Below are 26230 nucleotides of genomic sequence, written 5' to 3' on the forward strand. Positions count from 1 at the left end.
CCTTTAACCTCCGTCTGAGCTCTGCAAATTCTTGATCTGTGTCTGAAGCAATAGTAGGTTGCTGCTGAATTCTTCTCTTTATCAGTTAGCTGGAAAGCTCTGTTAACTGAAGAGTGGCAGAACTGTAGATTCCTCTTTGATTTGGGACTGCCCTAGTTATTCTTCTGCAGGTTGGGCTAGATGATGAAGGTGAGATCCTGCTCTGTGACTGGGGTCTGAGCTATACCACTGTTGGCTTCTGAAATTCCTACTTTCTTTACTAGAGCCAGTTGGTAGTGTAGTGGATAGAGCATTGAGCCTCAGTTCAAATCCGGTTCAGACATTTTCTAGCTGTGTGACCCTGAGCATGTCATTTAACCTCTGGTTGTCTCAACTGTAAAATTAGAATAAAAATAGAAACCAATCAAATGAGATATTTATAAAAATGTACTTGGCACAGCCTGTACTCAGGTTGGGTCTGTAACTTACTCTTGACTTAAAGCACAAACCTGTCCCAGGGCAGGATGTTTGTCCTGACCCAGTTCCCAGTGACTGCTGACCTCCCTGCCTGTCTCCGTATATTAAGCTGAGCTGGACAAATGACTCAATTTAATTTTTTTTCTGGATTTCCCCAATAGGATTCAGTCCAACACATTTTCTAAATCTGTTTGCAGGAGATGGGAGAGCTAAATGAACAGCTTCCTACTATGTTTGCTCTGCCCTCCAAAAGATATAATTTTTAAAGAACTCTTAAAAGGAAAACTGCCTAGATCTACTCAAACCACAGGGCAAAAAGAATCTACTGTTCATCTCCAAGGAGGAAGAATTTAAAACATCCAGCAATGTTATTACCAAAATCCAGAGTGCTTCTAGAACAAAGGAAAAAGTACTATAAGCAGCCACAAATAAAAGAAATCATGCAGGTTTACCAAGAAACCAAGTCAGGACCATAAAAGGTTATGATGCAACCACATAAGGAGGTAGAAGCTTGGAATATTATATTCCAAAAGACTGAAGATAAGCTTTACAACCTAGAATAACTTAACCTGCTAAACCAAGTAAAATCCTGAAAAGGGCATGGGGAGGGGACGGGAGATGGGGAAAGACACTTTAATTTTCAGGAATTCCAAAAGAAAAGACTGAGATGAGCAGAAACTGTGAAATACAAATCCAGAAGTCAAAAGAAACCTTGGAAGATAAATACATTTGAGCAACTGAAAGACACTAATTGATGATGATCTGCTTCCATTCTGATAGAGGGAAAAAGGCAATTATTCCTTCAGAAAAGCCCATTGTCTTCAAGGGTCATGGATAGAGTTATATAATCCTCTTCTGAGGATTTTAAAACAGAAAAGAAAAGGGAGGGTAAGAGGCATACACTAAATAAACAAATAGAAACTTTTAAAAATAAAAGAAAAACTATTAAAAAAACTATTAAGTGCTGGGTTTAAGCAAAAAAAAACCTATTAGTTAATTTGACTTTTTTAAGGAGGGAAAAATCAAATTACCAATAGAAAGAATAAACAGCAAATGAAGAGGATATAAAGGAAATTAATAAAAAATTACTTTGCTCAATTACATGCCAATAAAACTGATAACTTAAATAAAGTGAACAAGTCATAAATAAACCACCAAAGAATAATATAAAATAGGTCCAGAGTAAATTCCATCAAACATTTAAAAAATAACTACATTCAAATTACATAAACTCTGAAAAAATTGGCAAAGAGGAAATCCTACCAAATTCCTTCAAAAAAAAAAAAACCATGGTCCCGATTCCTAAATTAGGGAGAGAGAATTTAGAGATAAAGAACTACGGGCCAGTATCCCTGATTATCAATGTGAAAACATTGAATAAAATATTAGCAAAGGGGATACGGTAACATGTTAAAAATATCATACACTATGACCAAGCTGGATTTATACCAGAAGTACACCATTACTCAATATTAGAAAAACTATAAACAAGATAGTCCCTATGCCTATGAATAACCAAAACAATTAAGAATTACATTGATAGTGTATCAAGATAAGTATAAAAAGCAAAATAAAATCATAGGAATGAATGGACCTTTCACTAATATGGTAAATAGAATATCTAGAAGTAAGAACCAGCATTATCTTTAATGGAGAACTACTAGAGGCATTTTCAATAAAATAAGGGTTTCATGAATTGAAGAGGTCCATTATCACAACTATTAATTTGATGTAATGATGGGAATGCTACCTACAGCAATAAGAAAAGAAAAAGAACTTGAGTCGAAGAAGAAACAAAATTATTTGCAAATAGAGCGCAGGACTTAAAACTTCAGAAGACTTGAGTTCAAATCCTGCCTTAAGATATCTGCTACCTCTATGACTTGACTGCTGCTTGCCTGAGTTTCCTCATCTGTAAAGTGGGGATAATAATAGCACCTACCTCCTAGGGTTGTTGTTAAGGATAAGATAAAATGATACTTGTAAAATGCTTTGCAAATTTTAAAGTGCTATATAAATGTTAGCTATTATTCTAGTTACATATGTAGATGGTATGGTGATCTACATAAAGAACCCAAGAGACAACTTAAAAAAATAAAGTGAAAACACTAACTTCAGCAAAACAGCCATATATAACACAAGCTGACAGCCCAACATAAAAATTATTTTTGCATTCATGTTGTGTATGTATTCTTATTTGCTTACTGCTCCCAGCAGAATGTAATCTCAAGGAAAGAAAGAGAATTTCCCCTTCTGACTCTGTGGTAAAAGGGTCAACAAACTATGGCTGGAGAGCCAAATCCAATACTTTTTTGGATTTTTAGAAACAATAAAGTTTTGTTTAAAAAAAACATAAAAGACATTCTTAGCTATCCTGGATACTAAAACAGGCAAAGGCAGTAGCTGGCCGACCCTTGCCCTAGAACAATGCCTGGCACACAGAAGGCAATTATTCCAAACCACCTATGCTTGCCCATTCTGCGCTACTCTTATCTACATCTTTTATAAGTTCAACAAAGGGGGTTCACCCAACCTGATGCATATTTTCTAATAATATCTTATTATTTACCAATAGGCAGTCAAGTCGCACAGTGCATAGAGCAGGCTTGGAGTCAGGAAGACCCAAGTTAAAATCTAATTCAAATTATTTTATGATCCTAGGCAAGTCACTTACTTGCTTCCCTTTCCTCATCTGTAAAATGGGGACAGTACTTACTCACTTACTGCCCTATGAGTTGTTTTGAGGATCAAATGAGATAATAATTGTGAAGTGCTCAGTACAGTGTCTGGCACATAGTAGGTGCTATATAAATGTTAGCTATTACTATTATTCTACACAGATAACATTATAATCAACAAAAATTTATTTGCAACAATAATTTTATCAAAGTGACAGTATATAAAAACCGACATAAATAAACATGTTTTCTACATATTGCCAATGAAACCCAAAAAGGCAGAAACTCCATTCAAAAGAGCTACCATTTACACAACATTTAGGGGTCTACCAAGACAGAGACATAACCCTATTCTTAAACATACCTCAAATAAGTAGAAAGACATTATACTATCTAAATTAACTTTTTTATTCAGTGACATACCAAAAATTTAGGTAGAAAAAAAATGATAAAAAAATTTGAAAAAATAAAAGGTTTTTTTCTTGAGAAAACAAAACAAAAAAACAAAGGGACTTCTTTTCTGGACTCATTTCATATTATTTAAATTGATTCACTGTACATTCCAAACTGGACTATTTTCCTTCACCTGACAATCAACTTCCTGCTTCTATGCCTTTCTATAGGATGGTTCCCCACATCTGGAATGTAGTCACTTCTTACCTTCTAAGGGTTTTCTTCAAAGCACAGATCAGGTGAGACCTACCTACTACACAAGGTTTTTCATGATCCACCACTTGTTAGTGATTTCACCTTTTTTAAAGTATTCTGTATTTCACAGTCACAGAATTTTAGAGCTAGAAGAGACATCAGAGGGCACTTAGTCCAATGCATACATGAAAAAAAACCATGTCCAGCACTTGTTCATCCAGTCTGCCTGGGCACTTTCAATGAGGAGGGTACTCACTCTGAAGATAGACCCATTCCACTTCTGCATAGTTCTTTTGGGAAGATTTTTCTGACTTCAAGCTAAATTTGCCTCTTTGCAACATTTTTTCTTCCATCTTGATTTGTCCTAGACTCCAAACTGAACAAGTCAAATCCTTTTTCAAATCAACAACCATTCATTAATCACCTATTTTGTGCCAAGCACTGTGCTAAGTGTTGAGGATAAAAAGAAAGAGGAAAAAATACTTGTCCTCAAAGAGCTTACAATGGAAAGGGAGAGACAACATGAAAACAAGTATATATAAACAGCGAAAATGGAGGTAATCTTAGAGGGAAGGCATTAACATTAAGGGGGACCAAAAACCTGCTTGTTTTAGGAGGATTTTAGCTAGAGTTTGAAGGAATCTAGAGAAGCCAGGAGGTTAAGACGCAGAGAGAATTCCACTCACTGGAAGCAGCCAACAAAAATGCATGGAATTGGGGCAGCTAGGTGGTGCAGTGGATAGAGCACCTGGCCCTGGAGTCAGGAGCAATGGAGTTCAAATCCGGCCTCAAACACATAACCACTTACGTGACTCTGGACAAGTCATTAACCCCAACTGCTTCACCAAAAAAAAAAAAGTATGGAGTTAGGAGACATATTTTGTGAGAGGAACAGCAAAGGAAGCTGGTGTCATTGAATCATAAAGTACATGAAGAACAGTAATACATTTTGAAGACTAGAAAGGTAGAAGGAGTCCAGGTTATGAAGGGCTTTAAAACTTTTCAAAAAGAAGATATTGTATTTGATGCTGGAGGTAAGAGGGAGCCAACTGAGTTTACTGAATAGGGTGGGAGACATGGCCAGATTTGTGCTTTAGGACGATCAGTCTGACAGCTGACTGAGGGACAGTCTGGGGTAGAGAAAGACACGAGGCAGGGAGACCAACCAGAAAGCTATTGTTATAATCCAGGCTTATAGTGATGAGGGCCTGCACCAAGGTGATAGTAGTGTCAAAGAAGAGAAAGGGGGATGTATGAAAGATACAGTTTTGTCCTGAACAGTTAATAGGAAAGTTAGGAAGGGGAAGAAGGGAGTCCCAGGAGAAAGAAAATTACTTCAGTTTTGGACACACTGAAGTTTAAGATGTCTATGAGACATCCAGTTCAAGATGTCCAATAGGCATGGGAAACTGTAAAGTCAGGAGAGAGGGGTAAGAGCTAGATAAACAGATCTAACAATAATCTGTATAGAGATGACAGTTGAAATTATTTTAATATAGCTATTATGTTCCTTCCTCTGCCTTCTCAAGATTTCTTTGTTCCAGGCTAAATATTCTCAGTTCTTTCTGTCAGTCAATCACTAATTACTCATTCAATAGTTGACTAGTCATTTGTTAAGTAAGTGCCTGCTACGTGTTTTCAATTTTATTTGCTAAGTTTTTATCCTCAAAATGCTTCAGCTCAACCATAGACAGCTTGGACCCCACTGGAGCAATTAGTGACACCCAGCTTTCCCACTCTCTACCACCAAAACAATCTGTTTGGAATATCTCTTAGCCATTAGCCTGATATCCATTCTTCTCTCTCCAAAGACTAGGTCTCAGAATTAAGTGCTAAGGTCAGAACTATGATGACTTGATCTTTTTCTTTTTCAGATATATATACAATTGTGTCTTTTAAAGTATTCACACATTTAATTATTGAAAATAAATGGAATTTAAACTAGGGCAGGAACTTTTACATGAACCCCTGATTTATTTCTTTGTAACTGGGCTTTTATCTTGGTTTGTATCAGAGATTCACCTGTGGGATTATTTCCACATTTTGAATCTAGAAATGATACAGATAATAGTGGTATCAGAAGTAAATTTGGACTTGTGAATGCTTGCCCTAATTTTGAAATAGTTATAAAAAGTGTAGCCTCCCTCAAAATTCACATCCCAGGAAATATTTACTATATGTTAACATGCTATATCCTCTTTCCTGCCACCAGCAAGTTAAGTATCCTTGAGAAGAATGTTTTTCATTTTTACCTATGTATCCTTAGCCTATCACACAATTTAAATTAAAAAAAAATTAAATCTCATATTACACACTTGACCTTGTCTGAACTCACTATTCAACTGAATTATGTAAAGTTCCTTGTGATATACCTTCATCTTATGAGTTTAGATAATGTAAAGCCTTATATTTGAATTTAAAAAGTTAACTTTGCAAAGGACAAAATGGAAAGATATCTAGAATGTGGTTCAACTGAAAAAAACATATGGGGGCTTTTAGTGAACTAAAAGCATAATGAGTCAAGGGTGTTATATGCCAGCCCCTAAAAAGCAAATCTTATCTTACACTGCATGAGATGAGGCACAGTGCCTAAAACTATGGCATTGACAATCCTTGCTATACTCTTAAGGTCAAATCTGACATACTGTATTCACGTCTGAGCATCATATTTTAGGAAGGACTTTGCTGAAAAAGATCCAGGACAGCCACCAGGAAGTTAGGAACATCAAGATCAACTCTCATTTTACAAATGAGAAACTGAGGCCAAGAAAGTGACTTGTCAAAGATCATACTGTTGTTAAATAGCAAAGGCAGGATTTAAAGCTAAGTCTCAAGGATGTTTAGCCTGAAGACGAGCAGATACAGGAAATATAATAGCTTTCTTCAAGTATTTGAAGAGCTGCCAGAAGAAGTCATATTGGGTTTATTTTGCTTGGCCCCAGAGAGGAGAAATAGGAGCTATAATTAGTTAGAAACTGCAGGGAGGGAAGATTTTTGGCTTCCCCAAAATATAGCTTTACAAAAGCAGAATGGGGAGCAGTGCCGGTATCGGGAGAAGATGGGAAGGAGTCTTCATGCAAAGCCAGCTAAAAAAATACCTTTCCTTCAATAAACATCTCATCTTGTAAAACATTTAGGGTAACAAGTGTTCAGTCTTTTAGTACAGCATATTTAATACTTCGTACCTGCAGTGGCACTTAAAAGCATATATGATTCAATTTTTTTTTGATAGAAACCTACCCAATTTCACTCATCTTAGAATTATACTAATAATTATAATGATAACAATATGGATCCTTTGCCCCAATAACACTCTACATATCTTTTAAATGATTACAAACACGTTCCCATCCCTTCAGTTTTATTTAAAATATGAATTTATCAAACTTACCAATAGTAAGGTCATGTACTGGCTGAAACCTCTTGTCTGTAAACTGTAGCAATAAACATGATTTTCCAACACCTGAAAGAAATGTACACACATCTTTTAATTACTATTGGCATATGTTACTAAGAAACAGAAAAAAAAAGTAAAAGGAAGAACTAAGGTATGATCCAATAAATAAAATGGGGCTTTATAAAGCATTATATTTATTTTAAAGTTCTCTTAAAAATCTAAAGGACTATATGCCAAAATATTCATAGCAGCATACTTGTGGTAATAAATAACTGGAAACAAAGTTGTCTTCCATTGATTGGGGAATGGCTTAACAAATTTTGGCATATAAAACACTATAAGATATAGCAAAAATGAGAAATCATGATGAACATTAGAAGGCACTATGAAACATACCTAGAAGAGAAATGTGAGAACAAAGCATATAATGACTATAATGAATGATATTAAGGAAAACATTAACTGAGAGTGGAAGGCTGATTAAATGTAACGATGAGTCAGTCAGTCAACTAGCATTTATTAAGCATCTACTATGTGCCGTACACTGTGGTCAACCTTGTAAACAGTTGTTTGAATGGATGTGGAGAATATGATTCAATGGGTTTTGTTAAATGTTCCTTGTTAAAAGAACAAAGGACAAAAAGAAATTGTGTGGGGGGGAAGGGGGAGGAGAAGGATTAAGGGGAAATTATTACACACACACACAAAAAATCCTGTAATACTGTTTTGTTATTGTTTTAAGTTGGGAGGAGGGAACAAGACCTGAAGGAATGATTATACAGAATTCCTGAGTCATGTCCTAGATAACCCTACACAAATGGGGATTCTTTTGACAATGGTATACTAATAGCATTCACACCAGATCGAGGTTGAATAGGGAAGAATGGAGCTAAAGGAAAACAAGATGCTAAGCTTTTATATGTCACTCCCAACCCCCTTCAAAAAACCCCCAAACCCCAAAAAACAACCTGTGGGGCTACCAGTGCTGGTGATTTTTTTTTAGATGCTAATTCTACTCCTTCCCTTCTGAGTGGTTCCAAAAGATCCTGAAGTACCCCACTGCCATATCTTGCATTTTCTCTTCTTTTTTCCCTTCCATAGCCCTCCAATTCCAAATATAATGGTAGTCAGAATTGGAACATGGGGTAGAACTACGTGAAAATCTTACTTTACTTTCCTCAGCATCAGTATGAACTTTGAATCCTTCACATTTACTCCTCTTGATTTTAAATTATATATTTATCAATGCCAGTAACTTTGGTCTAAGCTACAATTATTTTTGGACTTGGACAGAGTATAACTCTCTCCCAATTCATTTATTATTTCTGTTCTGAGCCAGACAGAGAGAGACTGAATGGGAGTCCTGAAGATTGAGGGTCAAATCAAGGCTCTTACACTTAATAGTCCAGGTAAGTCACTAAATCTATATTGTTTCAGGTAACTCCTTAGGATTTATCTACTTAAATTAGGGGTTAGCAAATGTTGTCAAAACTGGGCCAGATAAAAAATATTTTAGGCTCTACAAGCCAAAAGGCAATATCAAGGATACCATACAGGTACTTACATGACAAAAGCGAAAATAAACTTCCACAAATTTTTTATTGACAAAATTCAAGATAAAATAATTGAATAAAGAAAAAAATTAATATAGGTTTACTAGTGAGAAAGATGGACTTCTTTTTTAGAGGATAACATTTCACTTAACTGGAGTTCAAAGTTAGTGTTCCCTATCATCAAAATCAACTACAAATGTTTATCTCTTAATGCTACCATAGATTTTAGAGAAGCTGAGACTGGAAAGTTCAGTGACTTGCTCAGGGTCATTTAGCTCATAATTGTCTGCTGTAGAACTTAAACTCCTTTATTCATGACTTCAAGCCCAGTGCTCTATTCCTTTTGCCACCTAGTTCTTATTTTCCCTTCAGCCATTTGAGAATGCCATCATCCTTGCATTCACTTACAAGCAAGATTTCCATTCCCACACAAATTTGTAAGAGATTTTTTGAGCTCAGACTACTGTTCAGCAGTTTTCGGACCTCAATGTTAAGTGCAAAAGTAATTTTCGTTTTTCAAAATCCATTTTACTGTGCAAATGACAAGCTTTCAACTAAATTTCAATTGGAAGTGGATTAATTTGCAGTGCAAAATGATATACTAAAGGCAGATATCAAGAGAAGAATCTAATAGAATTCTATATATGCCTTTCAAATGATGGATATGCTTAATTAAAATTGTATACTTGTGGACTGATATCAGTATTTGGCAATACTTATGTCTATGATAAGAAATTTTCAAAGATTAAATACTTAAACATTTACCAGTACACCACATTGTATCTATCAATATTTACCACATCATATCTGCTTCTGCATATAAACGACTGTGATGTATCTTTTTGGTTGAAATATATGTAAAACTGGGATAATAAGAGCAATTGCAAACCGCTAAGCACAGTGCCTGGCACACAGTAAGTGCTATATAAATGTTAGGTATTATTATTATTTGAAAAAAATTCAGCCTCATACTGATATGTAGTCAGAAATAGAAGGAATATTTTAATAGACCTGGTCTTAGAATTATTATTAAATTAGTTTTGACCTCATGGACTCCCTAAAAGGGTCTCAGAAACTCCCAGGGATAAACTGAATATATTTTTGAGAACCTCAGGGTTACAAAAGAAAAAAGGGCGTGGACTACATCAGAAGTGTCAAACTCTACACTTTCCAATGGCAGCTACACCAGGTTTAAACTCCAAGGAACTGAATGCTCCTCCCAAGATAAGCTAATTACCTGAAATCATCATACAGTTTAATCCCAGGTAATGATACTCAACACCTTCCCAACTCCTTCAAGTTTATTTAACAAAATAAAGATATAATACAACATAGATAATGTTAATTTGTAATGTTCTAAGTCAATAGGCAGGGTAGAGATCCATTAGGTACCTGAATATGAGACCACCAGACTAGATGACTAGTCTGACTAGTTTAAGACTAGTCTAACTCTCTAGTTCTTTGTACCTTTGATAGACAGCCCTCAGAATGAATCAGCAGCAAAAATAATCAGGAAATTTAAAGTATCTACAGCTGCTCTGCACCTCCTGCTTTTCAAGCCTTATTCTCAACTTCACTTCTTTTCTCACCTTCAATCTGCTGTCAAAAAAGTTTATTAATTATATCCTTGAAAGAAGAAGCACAGGGGTGGAGTCAAGATGGCAGAGTAAAAGCAGTGATTTGTTTGAGTTCTCCCCCAAACCCCTCCAAATACCTGCAAAAAAATGGCTCTAAACAAATTGTAAAGCAGCAGAACCCATAAAAAGACAGAGTGAAACAAAGTTCCAGCCCAAGACAACCTAGATGGTGGATCAGAAAGGTATGGCGCCAGGCTGGGAGAGGAGCTCAGTACAGTGGGCTCGAAGGCCATAGCAAACCTGAAGCAGGCCTCAGAGGACTGAATCTCGGGCAGCTGTGGTGGTTTCCAGACTTCTCAACCCACAAACGCCAAAGACAGCTTAGAACGTAAATGGGAAAAGTCTTTTTCTGCGGTGAGAGAAGCTTGGGGTCTCAGCCCCATTCCCTGAGGAGCTCTGCCCTGGGTGGTGACTGCCTCCTGAGCTTCCGGGCCACAGACTGAGGGGAAATTGAGTAGCTGATCAGAGGGGGATTGCAGGGATCTCTTTGCCAGTGCTGAGGCAGCAATCTCTTGTTTTGCCCATGCTTGGACCTGGGTCACAGTTCTGGGTGGCCGTCTTGGGTGAGGAGGAGCACTGGTATGGTGGCATTTGTAGTACCTGGGAAGAGCAAATTCTCCTCACAGTTCCAAGATAGAAAAGTCTGCTTGTGGTCACTCATAGAACAGAGCACAGGCCAGGAAAAGAGTAAACACCTTGCCCTTTATCACACCACCTTGAAGAACTGAAAATTTAGAGATCCCTAGAAGTATCTTTGTTTCGTTTTGTTTTGTTTTTGCTTTTAGGCAATTGGGGTTAAGTGACTTGCCCAGGGTCACACAGCTAGGAAATGTCAAGTGTTTGGTCTGAGGCCGGATTTGAACTCAGGTCTTCCTGACTTCAGGGCCGGTGCTCTATCCGCTGCGCCACCTAGCTGCCCCTCCTAGAAGCATCTTTGAAAACAGCTGTACAAACCCCTGAAGCTTGGGACAGTACACTCTCCACATTGGAAGCAGACTCTTACCTTAACAAAGAGTTTAAAACTCAAGTAGTTGGCTGGGATCATGAGCAAACCTCGAAAAAAGAGTCAGACTATATTATCTTGCTTTGGTGACAAAGAAGATCAAAATATACAACCAGAAGAAGACAACAAAGTCAAAGCTCCTACATCCAAAGCCTCCAAGAAAAATATGAATCAGTTCCAGGCCTTGGAAGAGCTCAAAAGGGATTTTGAGAAGCAAGTAAGAGAAGTAGAGGAAAAACTGGGAAGAGAAATGAGAGTGATGCAAGAAAATCATGAAAAACAAGTCAACAGCTTGCTAAAGGAGACCCAAAAAAATACTGAAGAAAATAACACCTTAAAAAATAGCCTAATCCAAATGGCAAAAGAGGTCCAAAAAGCCAATGAGAAGAATGCCCTAAAAAGAAAAATTGGCCAAATGGAAAAGGAAGTCCAAAAGATTACTGAAGAAAATACTTCCTTAAAAATTAGAATAGAGCAATTGGAAGCTAGTGACTTTATGAGAAATCAAGACACTATAAAACAAATCCAAAAGAATGAAAAATTAGAAACAATGTGAAATATCTCATTGGAAAAACAACTGACCTGGAAAATAGATCCAGGAGAGAGAATTTAAAAATTATTGGACTATCTGAAAGCCATGATCAAAAAAAGAGCCTAGACATCATCTTTCAAGAAATTATCAAGGAAAACTGCCCTGATATTTTAGAACCAGAGGGCAAAATAGAAATTGAAAGAATCCACCAATCTCCTCCTGAAAGAGATCCCCAAAGGAAAACTCCTAGGAATATTGTAGCCAAATTCCAGAGTTCCCAGGTCAAGGAGAAAATATTACAAGCTGCCAGAAAGAAACAATTCAAGTACTGTGGAAACACAATCAGGATAACACAAGATTTAGCAGCTTCTACATTAAGGGACCAAAGGGCATGGAATACAATATTCTGAGGGCAAAGGAGATAGGATTACAACCAAGAATCACCTACCCAGGAAAACTGTGTATAATCCTTCAGGGGAAAAAAACGTCATTCAGTGAAATAGAGGACTTTCAAGCATTCTTGATGAAAAGACCAGAGGTGAACAGAAAATCTGACTTTCAAATACAGGACTCAAGTGAAACATGAAGAGGTAAACAGGAAAGAGAAACCATAAGAGACTTATTATGATTGAACTGTTTATATTTCTGCATGGAAATATATTTATGACTCATGAGACCTTTGTCAGTATTAGGGTAGTTCGAGGGGAAATAATTATATGTATGTATGTATGGATGGATGGATGGATAGATAGATAGAAGGAAAGAAAGAGGGCACAGGGTAAGTTGAAGATGAAGGGGTCATATCTGGAGAATAAAATTAAGGGGTGAGAGGATTATACTAGGAGAAGGAGAAAGGGAGAGATAGAATGGGGTAAATTATCTCACACAAAATAGACAAGAAAAGGCTCTTACAGTGGAGGGGAAACGGGGGAAGATGAGAGGGAATGAGGGAATCTTATTCTCATAGGATTTGACTTACGGAGAGAATAACATACACTTTCAATTGGGTATGGAAATCTGTCTTACCCTACAGGAAAATGGGGGGGGGGAGGACAAAGAGCAGGGGGATGATAGAGAGGAGGGCAGATTGGGAAAGAGGGTAATCAGAAACAAATACTTCTGAGGAGGGACAGGGTCAAAAGAAAGAATAGAATAAATGGGGGGAGGGACAGGATAGGATTAAGGGAAATAGAGTTAATTCTTCACAATGTGTCTACTATAGAAGTGTTTTGCATAACATCACATGTATGGCCTGTATTGAGTTGCTTGCCTTTTCAATGAGGGTGGGTGGGAAGGAAGAAAGGGAAAAATTTGGAACCCAGAGTTTTAAAAACATGTTTTAAAAAAAGTTTTCACAAGCAACTGGGAAATAAGAAATACAGGAAATGGGGTATAGAAATCTATCCTGCCCTACAGGAAAATAGAAGGGGAAGGGGCTAAGATAAGGGGGGGGGAAGACAGAAGGGAGGGCAGACTAGGGGAAGGGGTATTCAGAATGCATGCCATCTTGGGTTGGGGGGATGGGCAAGATTAGGTGAAAATTTGGAATTCAAAATCTTGTGGAAGTAAATGTTGTAAACTAAAAATCAATCAATTTATATTAAAAAAAAAAGAAAACCTTTCTAAGAAATAAAGTCAAACAAAACATTTACAGAAAAAAAAATTTCAGTAGGGATGCATTCATTTCTCAGTGGATACCTATGATCCTAACAGTCTTCATATTAAAATTTTCCTACTGGTTTTCAGTAAAAAAAAATGATCCTTGGTACTATTAATTTAACCCTATGTTGCCTATACGTAGTATAAAAACTTTCACTAGATTTTCATGAATTAGTCTTTCCTCTGAGTTCCCAAAATAATCCGATTGATTCATCTTCAATCTGAACTCAAAAGCAATATTAGGGAATAAGTCCTCATTTTCTGAATGTTATTTTAGTTACATTAGTTTTATTTTGTTAAAAATACCTGTATGACCACACTTGTACGGTATTTAGCACAAATAAGAGTTTTGCTTTGTCAAAGATTTTTCCCCCTAAATAAATACATGGGGATAAAGTTCTAGTATTAGATTTTATAAAAACATAATTCATTTTGATTATTTTCCTAATTTTGAAATATATTAGCATCCAAGTATCCAAATGAATGATTTATTGGATAGATTTCTGTAGTCTGACATGTTTTTATTTAATTTTTTGAAAGCAATATTCATTGATTATATTATGTGCCATTCTCCTTCTTTGCTTTATTTTCCCCTGGTTTAAGTGTATGATATTTGTCTCACAAAAGGAGTTTGTTAGAGAGCATTCATTATCAATTTAAGAAAGATTTATGTAATGTTGGTGTTATTTTTTCTTTTTTTTTTTTTGGCTAGGCAATGGTTTGGTTAAGTGACTTGCCCAGGGTCAATTTTTTTTTCTTTAAATGACTGATAGAACTCTAAATCTATTAGTACAAGGAGATTGTTTTTCAGTAATTCCTTTACAATTCTTTAATTTTTTTTTCTTAGATTGGATTAGTTTAGATTTCTTCTTTGTATTCGATTAGTTTGGGAATAATATATTTGAAAAAAGATGCACCACTCCTTTTGTGTTATCATTTTTTGGGGGCCCCATAATGTGTGTCCTATGTTCTGATAATTAGTTTTATTTTTTCCAGCCTTGTTGTGATCTCATCTAATTTGTTTTTTTTTAATTTTGATTTACTTTTTATTTGATTTAATACCCTATTTTAATCAGTTTGACTAAAAACATCAATTTGCATGTCTTTTTAAATACAAGTTGCTTCATTTTCTTTATCATTTCTATTGTCATTTTATCTTCCAATTTATCTATTTCTCCTAGTTTTAAAGATTTTCTTTTTTTGCTTATTTTAATATTTCATTCTCATTACTTTATTGGACTCACTCATTATTTAGCATTTCATTATTAAGTCTCAATTTGGGTATGTTTGCTTTATTTGTACTCTCCAATTGATGACTATTTTTATTTCACTGCTATTTGTAACAGATATATTTTATATTTCTGCCTTTTTTGTATTAACTTGCAACTATGATTGTCCTAATGGTGAATTCTGTAAAAAAAAAAAAATCCCATGGATCTGAACAATATGAATATTCTATAATGGTCTCATAAGAAGTCAAAAGAAAACATTTACCTCCAAAAAAAAAAAAGCACGGTGTAGTGGATACTCAGTTTCCAGGTAAATAAAACATCATGCAAGTCACTGGACCTTTCAATGTTCTAGGCTCCCAGATTTATACTGCAGAGCAGACACAGTAGCAGTGGTAGACAGAGTTTCCAATACCAGTGAAATCACAGGTTCACTCCTCTAGTCCCACACCCCCAGCATTTTCTTGTCCCACAATTACATATCTAGTTCAGGTAACAGTTGCCCTGAACCTAGGCTTAGCAATATCTCACCGGGAAGTACTCAAAAGTGTCAATGAATATCTTTTAAGATTATTTTAAAAAGCCATCTTGGTCACACAGAATAAATGATGAAATATACACTTCTTTCCTCTCAGTAGGGAGGTGGGGAAATGACAGGAGAATAATGTTTTGTACACTGTCAGATAGTTATTTTACTGCTTATTTTCCGTTTTCCTTTGTTACAAGGGAGGGTTCAGTGGAAACAAGGGGAACATAACAGGAAATAATCATGGACAAAAATGACTGAATAAAACTTAAAAAAAAAAAAAGTAAAAAGTTGCCAAAGGTACTTTTTTGTGGGGAGGCGGAGTATACAGGAGGTAAGAAGGAAGATGGGAATAGCCAGTATGGTGGATATGATATGATAATTACTATTGTTATGAACGATCAACAACTCACATGTATTATAAACCTTAAAGTGCTTTCTTCAACATGCATCCATGATACAAGTAGTATAGAAAGAGATATTACAAAAATGAAATCAACAATGAGCAAAACTCAATATTCCAAAAAATCTGGAAATCACTATTTAATGAGTACATACAAAAAAAATCAATACTAAATAAAAATATATGGTGAATAATTGAAGCTATTTGATCCTGACCTATTTAAATAAGCTGTTAATACTGGAAAATGGGAAATGAACAAAAGAGGTTATCATGGAAGGCAGTCACCACTAGGTAAGTTTATCTAAACTTTAGTTTCCTCACCTGTAAAATAACTTAAGTCCCTAGCAACTTTCAAATTTTATGACCTTGGTAATTTTCAGGCGTGGTTACCCAGCCAATATTGGAAATCTTTGAAAACTTGTGGACAGGGGCAGCTAGGTCGTGCAGTGGATAGAGCACTGAGCCTGGAGTCAGGAGGACCTGAGTCCAAATCTGGTCTCAGACCAGACACGTGACTTTTACTAGCTGTGTGACCCTGGGCAAGTCACTTAACCCCAACTGCCTCACACACACACACACAAAAAGAAACAAAGAAAAGAAAGAGCAGAACCAGGAGAACATTGTACACAGTAACTAATACTGATAGACTTAAGCCTTCTCAGTAATACAAGGATCCAAGACATCTCCAAAGGCTCCATGTTGGAAAATGCTATCCACATCCCAAGAAAGAGCACACTCCGGGCAGCTAGGTGGCAAAGTGCATACAGCATCGGCCCTGGATTCAGGAGGTACTATCCACATCCAAAGAAAGAACTATGGAGTCTGAATGCAGATCAAAGCATACTATTTGCCATTTTTTTTTCTCCTGTTGTGTTTCGTTTCCTCTTTCTGGTGGTTCCTCCTACTGGTTCTAATTCTTACTTACAACATCACTAATCTGAAAATATGTTTAATAGAAATATATATATGTATAGCCTATATCAGATTGTCTGCCATCTTGGGGAAGGAGGTGGGCAGAAAAATTTAAAACTCAAAAGCTTATGGAAGTGATTGTTGAGAATTCAAAATAAATTAATTAAAAATTAAAAAAAGAAAGAAAAGAAAACTTATGGACAATGGAAAAGGTGATATAGGACTAAAGGGGCAAAGATTTCCCCAGTTTTCAAAAAAGAGAAAGTGGACAGGTTAGCGGACTTGATGTCAATTCCTGCCACAATTCTATAACATCATTTGAAGGCAAAGTTTGTGAATCAGTCAGTCAGTAAGCATTTATTAAGAGCCTACTATTTGCTAAGCACTATGCTAAATGCTGCAGATGCAAAGAAAGACAAAAGATAGCCCTTGGTTCAAAGAGTTCACAGTCCAATGGGGAAGAGATAACATGAAAAAATTTAAATACAAACAAGATCTACATAGGATAAACTGGGTATAACCATAGAGGGAAGGCACTTGCCTTAAGGAAGGGTTAGGAAAGGTTTGCAGAAGATGGAATTCTAGCTGGAATTTGAAGGAAGCCAGGAGGCAGAGAATAAAAGGGAGAGTATTTCAGGGATGGTGAAAAAGTGGAAAAAGCTCCTCTGGAGGAGTATCTTGGGTGAGGAAAATCAGGGAGGCCAGCATCACTGGATTGCCAAGAACAGATGGGGCTGTGTGAGGAGTGAGGGGGAAAGGAAGGTATAAGAAGACTAGAAATATAGGAAGGGGCCAGGTTATGAAGGGCTTTGAATTTCAAACAAAGATTTCATATTTGATCCTAGAGATAATAGGAGCCACTGGAGAGTACTAAATGAATAGGGTGAGGGGAGGCTCAGAGTAACATGGTCAAGACCTGCATTTTAGGAAGATTAATTTGACAACTAAGCAAAGGATGTACTAGAGTGGGAAGAGACTTAAAGCAGAGTGATAATAGAATCACAGACTTAGATTTGGAAAGGACCTTAAAGGTCATATAATTCAACCCGTTCATTTTACAGATCAGGAAAGTGATACCCAGGAAAAATAAAGTGGCTTGCCCAAGGTCACATGGGTAGTATGTGGCAGAATAAGATTCAAATTCAAGCCCAACACTCCAAATTACATTCTTTGGAAATTTTTGAAAGGTTAGCCAATTCACTTAAGTGTGAGTTTTTTAGAAGAAAAAAAGAATGTTGATTAAAATATGAGGCTAGTTTGCTAAACTGGAATTTGATGTAATCTATCCCTAACACAAAAAGAATTTTATTATGAAAATTCCAAAACTGTCTTATATACAAGCACAATATCATGAAACAGTCATATATATGCCTTAAGGTTTTATACATCAAACTTTTTAAAAGATAACAATTTGCTCTGCTAAATGTTGAAGTTTAATAAATAAGTACAAATGCAAAGAAAATTCCATTATAAATAACGAGAGCTCACAAATTGTTGCATCGAATGAAATTTCACTTAAAAAAAAAAGGCAAAACATCACATTCCTGGTATTTATGCCCTGAAGATGAAAAAAGCTAATGCCAGTTTGTTGTGAACACCCAGGAGGGGAAAGAGAAGCACTATGTACTATCACACAAATTTATTTTTCCACTAAATTTTTGTATCTTTATGTAAGTAGATTTTTCTGGTGAAAGCTGGGTTAGTGCATTTGAGGGAAGTGGAATATGGGATCTGAAGATTGTCACTTAGAATCATGTAATGTTAGCTGTCTGAAGGCACTTTAGATATTATCTGAAATAACCTCCTAAAAAAGTAATCCCTTCTACAACATCTCTGACATATAGTCATTAACTCCCCCAGCAGAATCAAAGAGATTTGAAAAACTCAGAGATACCTTAGCTTATTTTGGGAAGACCATAAGGATAGACACCAGAACACATTCTTTATACAAAATTACCTATTATGGGAAATTATTATGGTTAAATCAATAAAGCCCTGATACTATACGCAATCCACCAGGACAGAGAAATGCATTTCCTTTATAATGCAATAAAATGTGTCTGTATCAGCAACAACAAATTAGTTTGCTAGTGTCATTAAGTCCATTCATATTTCATAAAATAGCATACCATACAGATCAGGTAACTAGTCTAAAGCCACGCAAATTGAATACACATAAGATGATTTAAACTGTCCCCTATATGTTCCCTTACATAGCAGGTAAATTAATTTATTCTCACCCTAACACCCTAACACCTCTTTCAGAGGCGAATGGTTTGTGATTATGTGGCTCAGTCTCATCTCTACATAGTTCCTGCCATATGATGAAAAGAAACTTCCAACACTGGACAAATATTGAGCTTTTTATTTTTCAAACTGTACTCATGGCATAATTTCATACCCAACTCTGCTGTAATATGCTCTGGTCAAGTTTATTCTTAACTTTCCAACATTACTCACCATAAGAAACAAACCCCAAACCCTTTAATAGCTAACAAGTATGAAGAATTAAAAGCCAAAAGATCTATTTCAACCATTATCCACACTATATTAACATTAACCAAGGGATCAATGTTGACATTAGCTCGCTAGTCTGATGTGCTAATTTCCCAAAGTATCATGAGGGTCTGATTTGAAGATTGGCTAAATAGGACATAAGAGCACAGCAAATGTACAAAGACTGAGAATTCAAATTAAGAATATTTTTTAAAAGATATTTTTTAAAATCCCCAAATCACTCCCAAATTATGCTCTTAAAACTATACACCATATTTAGAAAAACGGAAAGATCTTAAGTAGTATTAAAAACTGACATCAAAAAGGCAAGCTGGTGAGGCAGCTAGGTGGCGCAGTGGATAGAGCACCGGCCCTGAAGTCAGGAGGACCTAAGTTCAAACCTGACCTCAGACCAAACACTTCACACTTACTAGCTGTGTGACCCTGGGCAAGTCACTTAACCCCAATTGCCTAAAAAAACACAACACAACAAAACAAAACAAAACAAAAAACAAAAAGACAAGCTGGTGATAAATTTACCATCCAGTAACCAATGTACTAAAGATAAAACATAATAAAAGAGTACTTTACGCATAATCTATGATACAGTTTGTCACAAGGCTGTGAACCATTTGGACAAGTTCTAACATTTAAGATAACATGTTAGGAGATGAGTAATGAATGACTAGTGAATTACCATGCATAACTTATATCTAATATAACTTATAACTATAATCATCTTTATTACTTTATAAACTGTTCACATAAATCCATACAGAAAACTGAAAGTGGACAGACTAAAACTTTCTTCTTGTTCTACTGAACAGAAAGAAGTTGGAATGGGGAAAGCAAGTACACAACATGGGTCAGAGAGGAAAATAACAAAAATTTTCTTTTTAAAGACTGAGTATCCCTAACTCTCTCAGGCTAGAGATGTACCTGTCACTCAAAAGTTTGATTCCATCACTGATTGGCATGGAAGCTTTAACCTGTTTCTGACCTAGGACAAATTATCCCTCCTTAAGCAGCCTGGTGGCTTGCCCACTCTCAAGAGCTCACCATACTGATGATGCTGGACTTAATACAGACATCAAATTACTGACTTTTGCCTTACTGTAGCTCAGAACTCCCAAGCTTAAGCAATTCACCAGCCTCTGCCTCCCTGTTAGCAGGGATTACAAACATGTGCCACCACACCCAACAATGATGTGAATTTCCAATGTATAAAATAATATATATTTGAAAATGTTCTAGCTGGTCATTACTGGATTATCTCTTTGAGAATATATGAATTATAGTGGATAGAGCTCCAGCCTTGGAGTCAGGAGGACCTGAATTCAAATTCCGGCCCCAGACACTTGACACTTACTAGCTGTGTGACCCTGGGCAAGTCACTTAATCCCAACTGCCTCACCAAAAAAGAAGAAAAAAAGGAATATATGAATTACAAAGAAAAGTCTAGAGCTCTTTTTTTTGTGCCCTCTATCTATCTATATATACATACATATAACTTTTTTCCTTCAACTACCCTAATACTGACAAAGGTCTCATGAGTTACAAATATCATCTTTCCATGCAGGAATGTAAACAGTTCAATCTTAATAAGTCTCTTATGATTTCTCTTTCCTGTTTACCTCTTCATGTTCCACTTGAGTCCTGTATTTGAAAGTCAAATTTTCTATTCAGCTCTGGTCTTTTCATCAAGAATGCTTGAAAGTCCTCTATTTCACTGAATGACCATTTTTTCCCCTGAAGGATTATACTCAGTTTTGCTGGATAGGTGATTCTTGGTTGTAATCCTATCTCCTTCGCCCTCCAGAATATTATATTCCATGCCCTGTGGTCCTTTAATGTAGAAGCTGCTAAATCTTGTGTTATCCTGATTGTGTTTCCACAGTACTTGAATTGTTTTCTTCTGGCAGCTTGTAATATTTTCTCCTGGGAACTCTGGAATTTGGCTATAATATTCCTAGGAGTTTTCCTTTGGGGATCTCTTTCAGGAGGAGATCTGTGGATTCCTTCGATTTCTATTTTGCCCTGGCCAGAACTCTTAATGGGGAAAAACTTATTTGCTAATAAGTACAAGTTTGTCTATGTATCTTGGAATTCTGTGGATTGAAAATGTAAAAGTAATTATTAAAAGGTAGTTAGTTATTTGACTGACCCAACCCTAGAAAATAAGCTACTCTATAAATTTTAGAAAACAGAGTTTGTATAATAAGTGAGAAGGGTTTGGCTAATTCCAAACACCAGATTCATTTTTATATATAACAGAAAAAGATACCTTTTGTGAGGATAACAGTTCCACATGTGGCTTCATTTTTTTTAACCACATACAATCTATCTGCTCCTCTCCCAAATATGACCAACAAAAATTTATTTAGTATCTAGCATACGCCAAACACGGAGCTAATGGGAATACAAAAACGAAAGTGAAAACAGTCCCTGTCCACAAGGAGCTTACATTTTACTGAAGGAGATAAAATACATACAAAGCAGATATAGCTAGGTTCCCCAAATGAATCCTGTGAGACAGTGACATTATTAATTTGCATTATTCAAAGTTATATGATAGATAAGTGGTTCCTGCCCAATGGAAACATACAATGAAAAAATTTTAAGTAAGTTTTTACCTGTTTATTAATGTAATATAAAAGCAAAGGATAAAAAAAATTTATATCCAATTCAAATGTATTACAGAGTAATAGAAGAGTTATAGAAAGCAAAATTTTTTAAACTACTGATTGTACCTGAAGTTAAATCTACACACAAATCTGCATGCTTTGATTTAAGGTCAGCATTCATAATTTTTTGTTTCCCAACCTCTACAGCTCAAAAGATATAGTCATATTCTTTTAGATCAAATGCCTTCATTTGCATATTACTATTACATAATGGCTTTTTCAAATACTTAGTGTTGATCTAAATGATTATCATCAGTTGGTTCTTCTGAGTGCAAATATAGCAATTCCCAGACACCTTTATTTTTCAGTTCATTAAAACCAAGCTTTCTTCCCATGGTTATTATTCCTTTTTTAAACAGTCTGGTTTTGTGAGAAAACCTTCAATGTATTGTGTGGCAAAATACGACTCCAAACTGTGCTCATGCTGCCTGTTAGTTGTCAAGCACAGAGAATATTTTTGAATGAATCTTTATAATTTTTCCAGAAATCAGTTAAAGAAATTGCATCTCTGTCTACAGTTTTAGCAACTATCTATTCAAAAGATGGTTTGGTTTTGTTTTTTAAAGATAGTAGAACTCCCATGTTGCACTGATACCTTAATTCATGGGCTGCAATAAGGAGATATTTTGCGACCATAAAAAAATTACTTTTATATTCGTGTACAATGAACTTTGTGTAGTTGGATGGCTTGGGGCATTATCTTAAATCAGTAATGCTTTACGTGAAATATTGTTGCACTCACAATATTTTTCAATGAAAATCTGTGTTCAAAAATAGCTTTTGGGGCTAGGATGGCCTGAGCTCAAGTCCTACATTTGACACACACTGTGTAACCCTGGGCAAGTCACTTAACCTCAGTGCCCTGGGCAAGCCACCCATGCTTTTTTATTTGACTAGAACTGAAACAATCGAGGGTTTTAGCTTCTCAGAGAACAAGGATTTCAAGCCAAATAAACAAGCAATGGTTTTAATTTTACATTCCCTTTTGCATTACTTCCCAATAAAAGTGTTAGACAATCCTTAAACACTTAAATCTAGATTGATTTTTTCTTTCTTAGCAATGTAAATTCTGAAGGCATCCCTTACCAGAACAAGCTTGTTTCATCCACGTTAAAAACTTGTAGACCAGTGACTCCAGGCTCTTTGATCATTTTCTTCAAAACATCAGCACATTTAGCTTGTAGGTCCTCATCTGCACTGGCTACAACTCCACTAATTTTTCCTTTTTTTTCCTCCCACTTAATAGTATTTTATTTTTTCCCCAAATTACATGCAAAAATAGTTTTCAACATTTACTTTTACAAGATTTTGAGTTCCAATTTTTTTTCTCCCTCCCTCTCCTCCATGGTGCTATCTGATACAGGTTATACACCTACACATTTCCACACTAGTCATATTGTTAAAGAAGAATCAGAACTCAAAATCTTGTAAAAGTGAATGTTGAAAACTAGGCCATCTTTTCATCTGCCTTGCAGCTGAGAGGACTGTGCTCTTCCACATCTTGCCCTGGGCACAGATATCAAATCAATTCTACAACAGCCAGGTCAAAGTCAGTTGACTGCCCAAAGGATCAACTCTTCATCACAGTGATTACTCAGATGTAATCCTTACCTGGCCAACACTACCTTACACAAGTTATCTTCCCTTAGCTCCTTAAAGTAAAGCATTATTTCATTTTCACCTTCTTAACCTCATTTTGAAATGAGTGCCTGGCTCTTAGTAAGAGATTAATAAATAATGCCTTTTGGTTGACTGAACATAACAAAAATACCCCTACCCACCTAAGACAAAACAAAACAGAAAAAGTGAGAAGAGGAGAAGGAGGGGGAAGGAGCAGCATTTTAAAAACTTCATTTTAGTTCAACTAGAAATATTATGAATAAATATTTCTCTAGGCTAAAATTCTCTTCCAGACTTGTCTTCTGCAGGTTTGGGGGAAAAGGGAAAGGAAGGAAAGGGAAGGGACACATAAAACACCCTTCTTAAAGAAATGGATTAAGGTGGAGGTGACCAAACTTAAAACTCAGTACTTTTCATCCACTTAAGTCAATTGTCTTTTTCATCTCCTGAAATGACTGAGGTATTGACCCATCTGGGAGCAGTCTCCTCTTTCCCTATATTAGATTATGATTCAACATTCTCCATTCAGAAAGGATTTTTCATACTGATCATAGAGTGGTTAAGGAAGGAATGGAATAGTGACTATTGTTAGGTGACTTCTGAATTGTGTTAGCACACTTGTGCCTAAAATGCAGAATATAGTACTGACATTTTTTCTTTGACATACTAATAAAATATATTCAGGTGTGGAAATCTATGAACCAGAAAGGGGAAACATGGTATGAAATATCTGAGAGGGTATCAGTGAAAGTAGAAACAAGAAATGATTTTGTACCACAAAACCTCTGGACAGGAAGAAGAATTGGATAAGTCTGAAAAGTAGATGAAAAATACGAATCTGGAGCACCCTGTCAAAAACAGAGTCAACTGATAACACTAAATTGCGTTAATTATACTTTCATCCTTCAAAAGGTAGAAGAAGTAAAAAAAGAAACTACCATTCTGGACCTGATTCTGACTAACAATGAAGAACTGGAAATAGAAATACTAGAAACAATAAAAACCTCAGATGCATGTGGCCAACCTCTCCACTATAGAGTTAGCAATAAAGAAAAAAGCCAAACAATCTGTAATGCCCTCTAGTTTATGTGAGAAAACAGATTTCAGAGGGTTCAGAGAAAGGACATATAGGACTCAATGTCCTGCCTAAAGGGACCATCAATGACAAAGGGAAATCAATGACACAGAAAAACTCAGATTTAAAAAAAAAAGACATGTTTCAAGCAACCAATTAAAAAGACACCAAATAACAGTATAATGTATAAAATGATTTTGATTTACAAAAGACTTACATTCTGGGAGACAAGACTTCAAAGCACAGAACGCTAAATGCTGGGGATACAAAGAAAGGCAGAAACAATTTCTGCCCTCAAAGAACTTACAATCTAATGGATTGTAAATTCAAAAAACTGTGCAAACAAGATATACACAGAATTTACAACATGCAAACAACTATGCAAAAGTAAGGTACACACAGAATAAACTGGAAATATTAAGAGGGAAGACTCTAGCATTAAGGGGGATCTAGAAGGGCTTCTTGTAGAGGATGCCATTTTGGTTGGGATTTGAAGAAAGCCAGGGAAGCCAGGAGGTAATAAGGGAGAGTGCTCCAGACATCGAGAACAGCCAGGCAAAATGCATGAAATCCAGATACGGAGTGTCTTGTGTGAGGAACAATAATAAACAGTAAGCATTTATTAAGTACTTACTATATTCCAGATACTGTGCTAAGTACTGGGGATACACAAAGACCGACGAAAACAAAAGCAAGTAACTAAGGACAGATTCAAAACAGTAGCAGTCCCATAAGAATTCTGTCAGGAATATTTAATTCTATGTTGAGCTGAAGTAGGCTGTGGATGCTAAGGACAACAAAAACAGGCTTTTTTGTTTGTTTGTTTTTATACCTACACTGAGGGCAAGAAGGGTGTTAAACAAGAGAAAGGCCATTGCACAGAGTAGACAAAGTGATAGGAAAACTGAAACAGGAAATTCTTATTTTGCTTGTTTTTTCTTCCAGGAAGAATGATCTTTGGACTAGGAATGCTAAAATAAAAACAGCTTTAGAGTAGAAACTCAAGATGAAGGAGGAAATGATCATCCATCTAGGTGCTCTCAATGAATTCAAAACACTAGACCCAGATGAATTACATCCTAGGGTGCTAAACAAATCTGGTAGATACGAATTCTGAGCTATTAAGATCTTTGAAAGATGTTGGAAAACAGGAAAGGTGCCACAGTACTAGAAAGGGTAAATGCTGGTCCAATTTTCAAGAAAAAAAAAAGAAAGAAAGAGTACATAAGCTACATGCACATGAGCTTGGCCTATTCCTGGCAACATTATAGAACATAATTATTAAAGGGATGGGCGTTAGCACTTAAGTGAACTCATGTAATACCACAACTATATCTATAGCTCCTAAAAGATCACAAAAAGAGGAAAAGGAATATAGCAGCTATTTTTGCATAAGCAAAGACCTGGAAACTGAGGGGGTGCCATCAATTGTGGAATGGCTGAACAAATGATATATGAATATGATGCAATATTATTGTGCTGTGAGAACTGAGGAAGGTCAGGGTAGCTAGGTAGAACTAACTGGACACAGATTATTCTTGACAAAATGTAACATGCCATAATCCCAACTTTTTATAAGACTTTTTATAGCCATATATAAAAAAGAAGCAAAGACATAATGAAGCAGGAAGAACACATGAACACACACACACACACACACACACACACACACACACACCCCCAAGGCTAGAACAGTCCTTTAAGAGTAGTGTCAGGAATGCT

At 36.0% G+C, this 26230-nt stretch overlaps 1 protein-coding gene across 1 annotated transcript in view; it reads right to left on the minus strand.

Moving 5' to 3' along the window:
* Positions 1-26230, minus strand: part of RAB2A (RAB2A, member RAS oncogene family) — a 123181-nt gene that overhangs the window by 82312 nt on the left and 14639 nt on the right. Inside the window, exon 2 of the mRNA XM_021005895.2 lies at positions 7174-7245. Within this exon, the coding sequence (XP_020861554.1) occupies positions 7174-7245 (72 nt within the window). The remainder of the gene's footprint in view (positions 1-7173; positions 7246-26230) is intronic.

This window comes from Phascolarctos cinereus, unplaced genomic scaffold (genome assembly GCF_003287225.1).
Source record: "Phascolarctos cinereus isolate Bilbo 61053 unplaced genomic scaffold, phaCin_HiC Scaffold_4;HRSCAF=312, whole genome shotgun sequence".
Lineage (NCBI taxonomy): Eukaryota > Metazoa > Chordata > Mammalia > Diprotodontia > Phascolarctidae > Phascolarctos > Phascolarctos cinereus.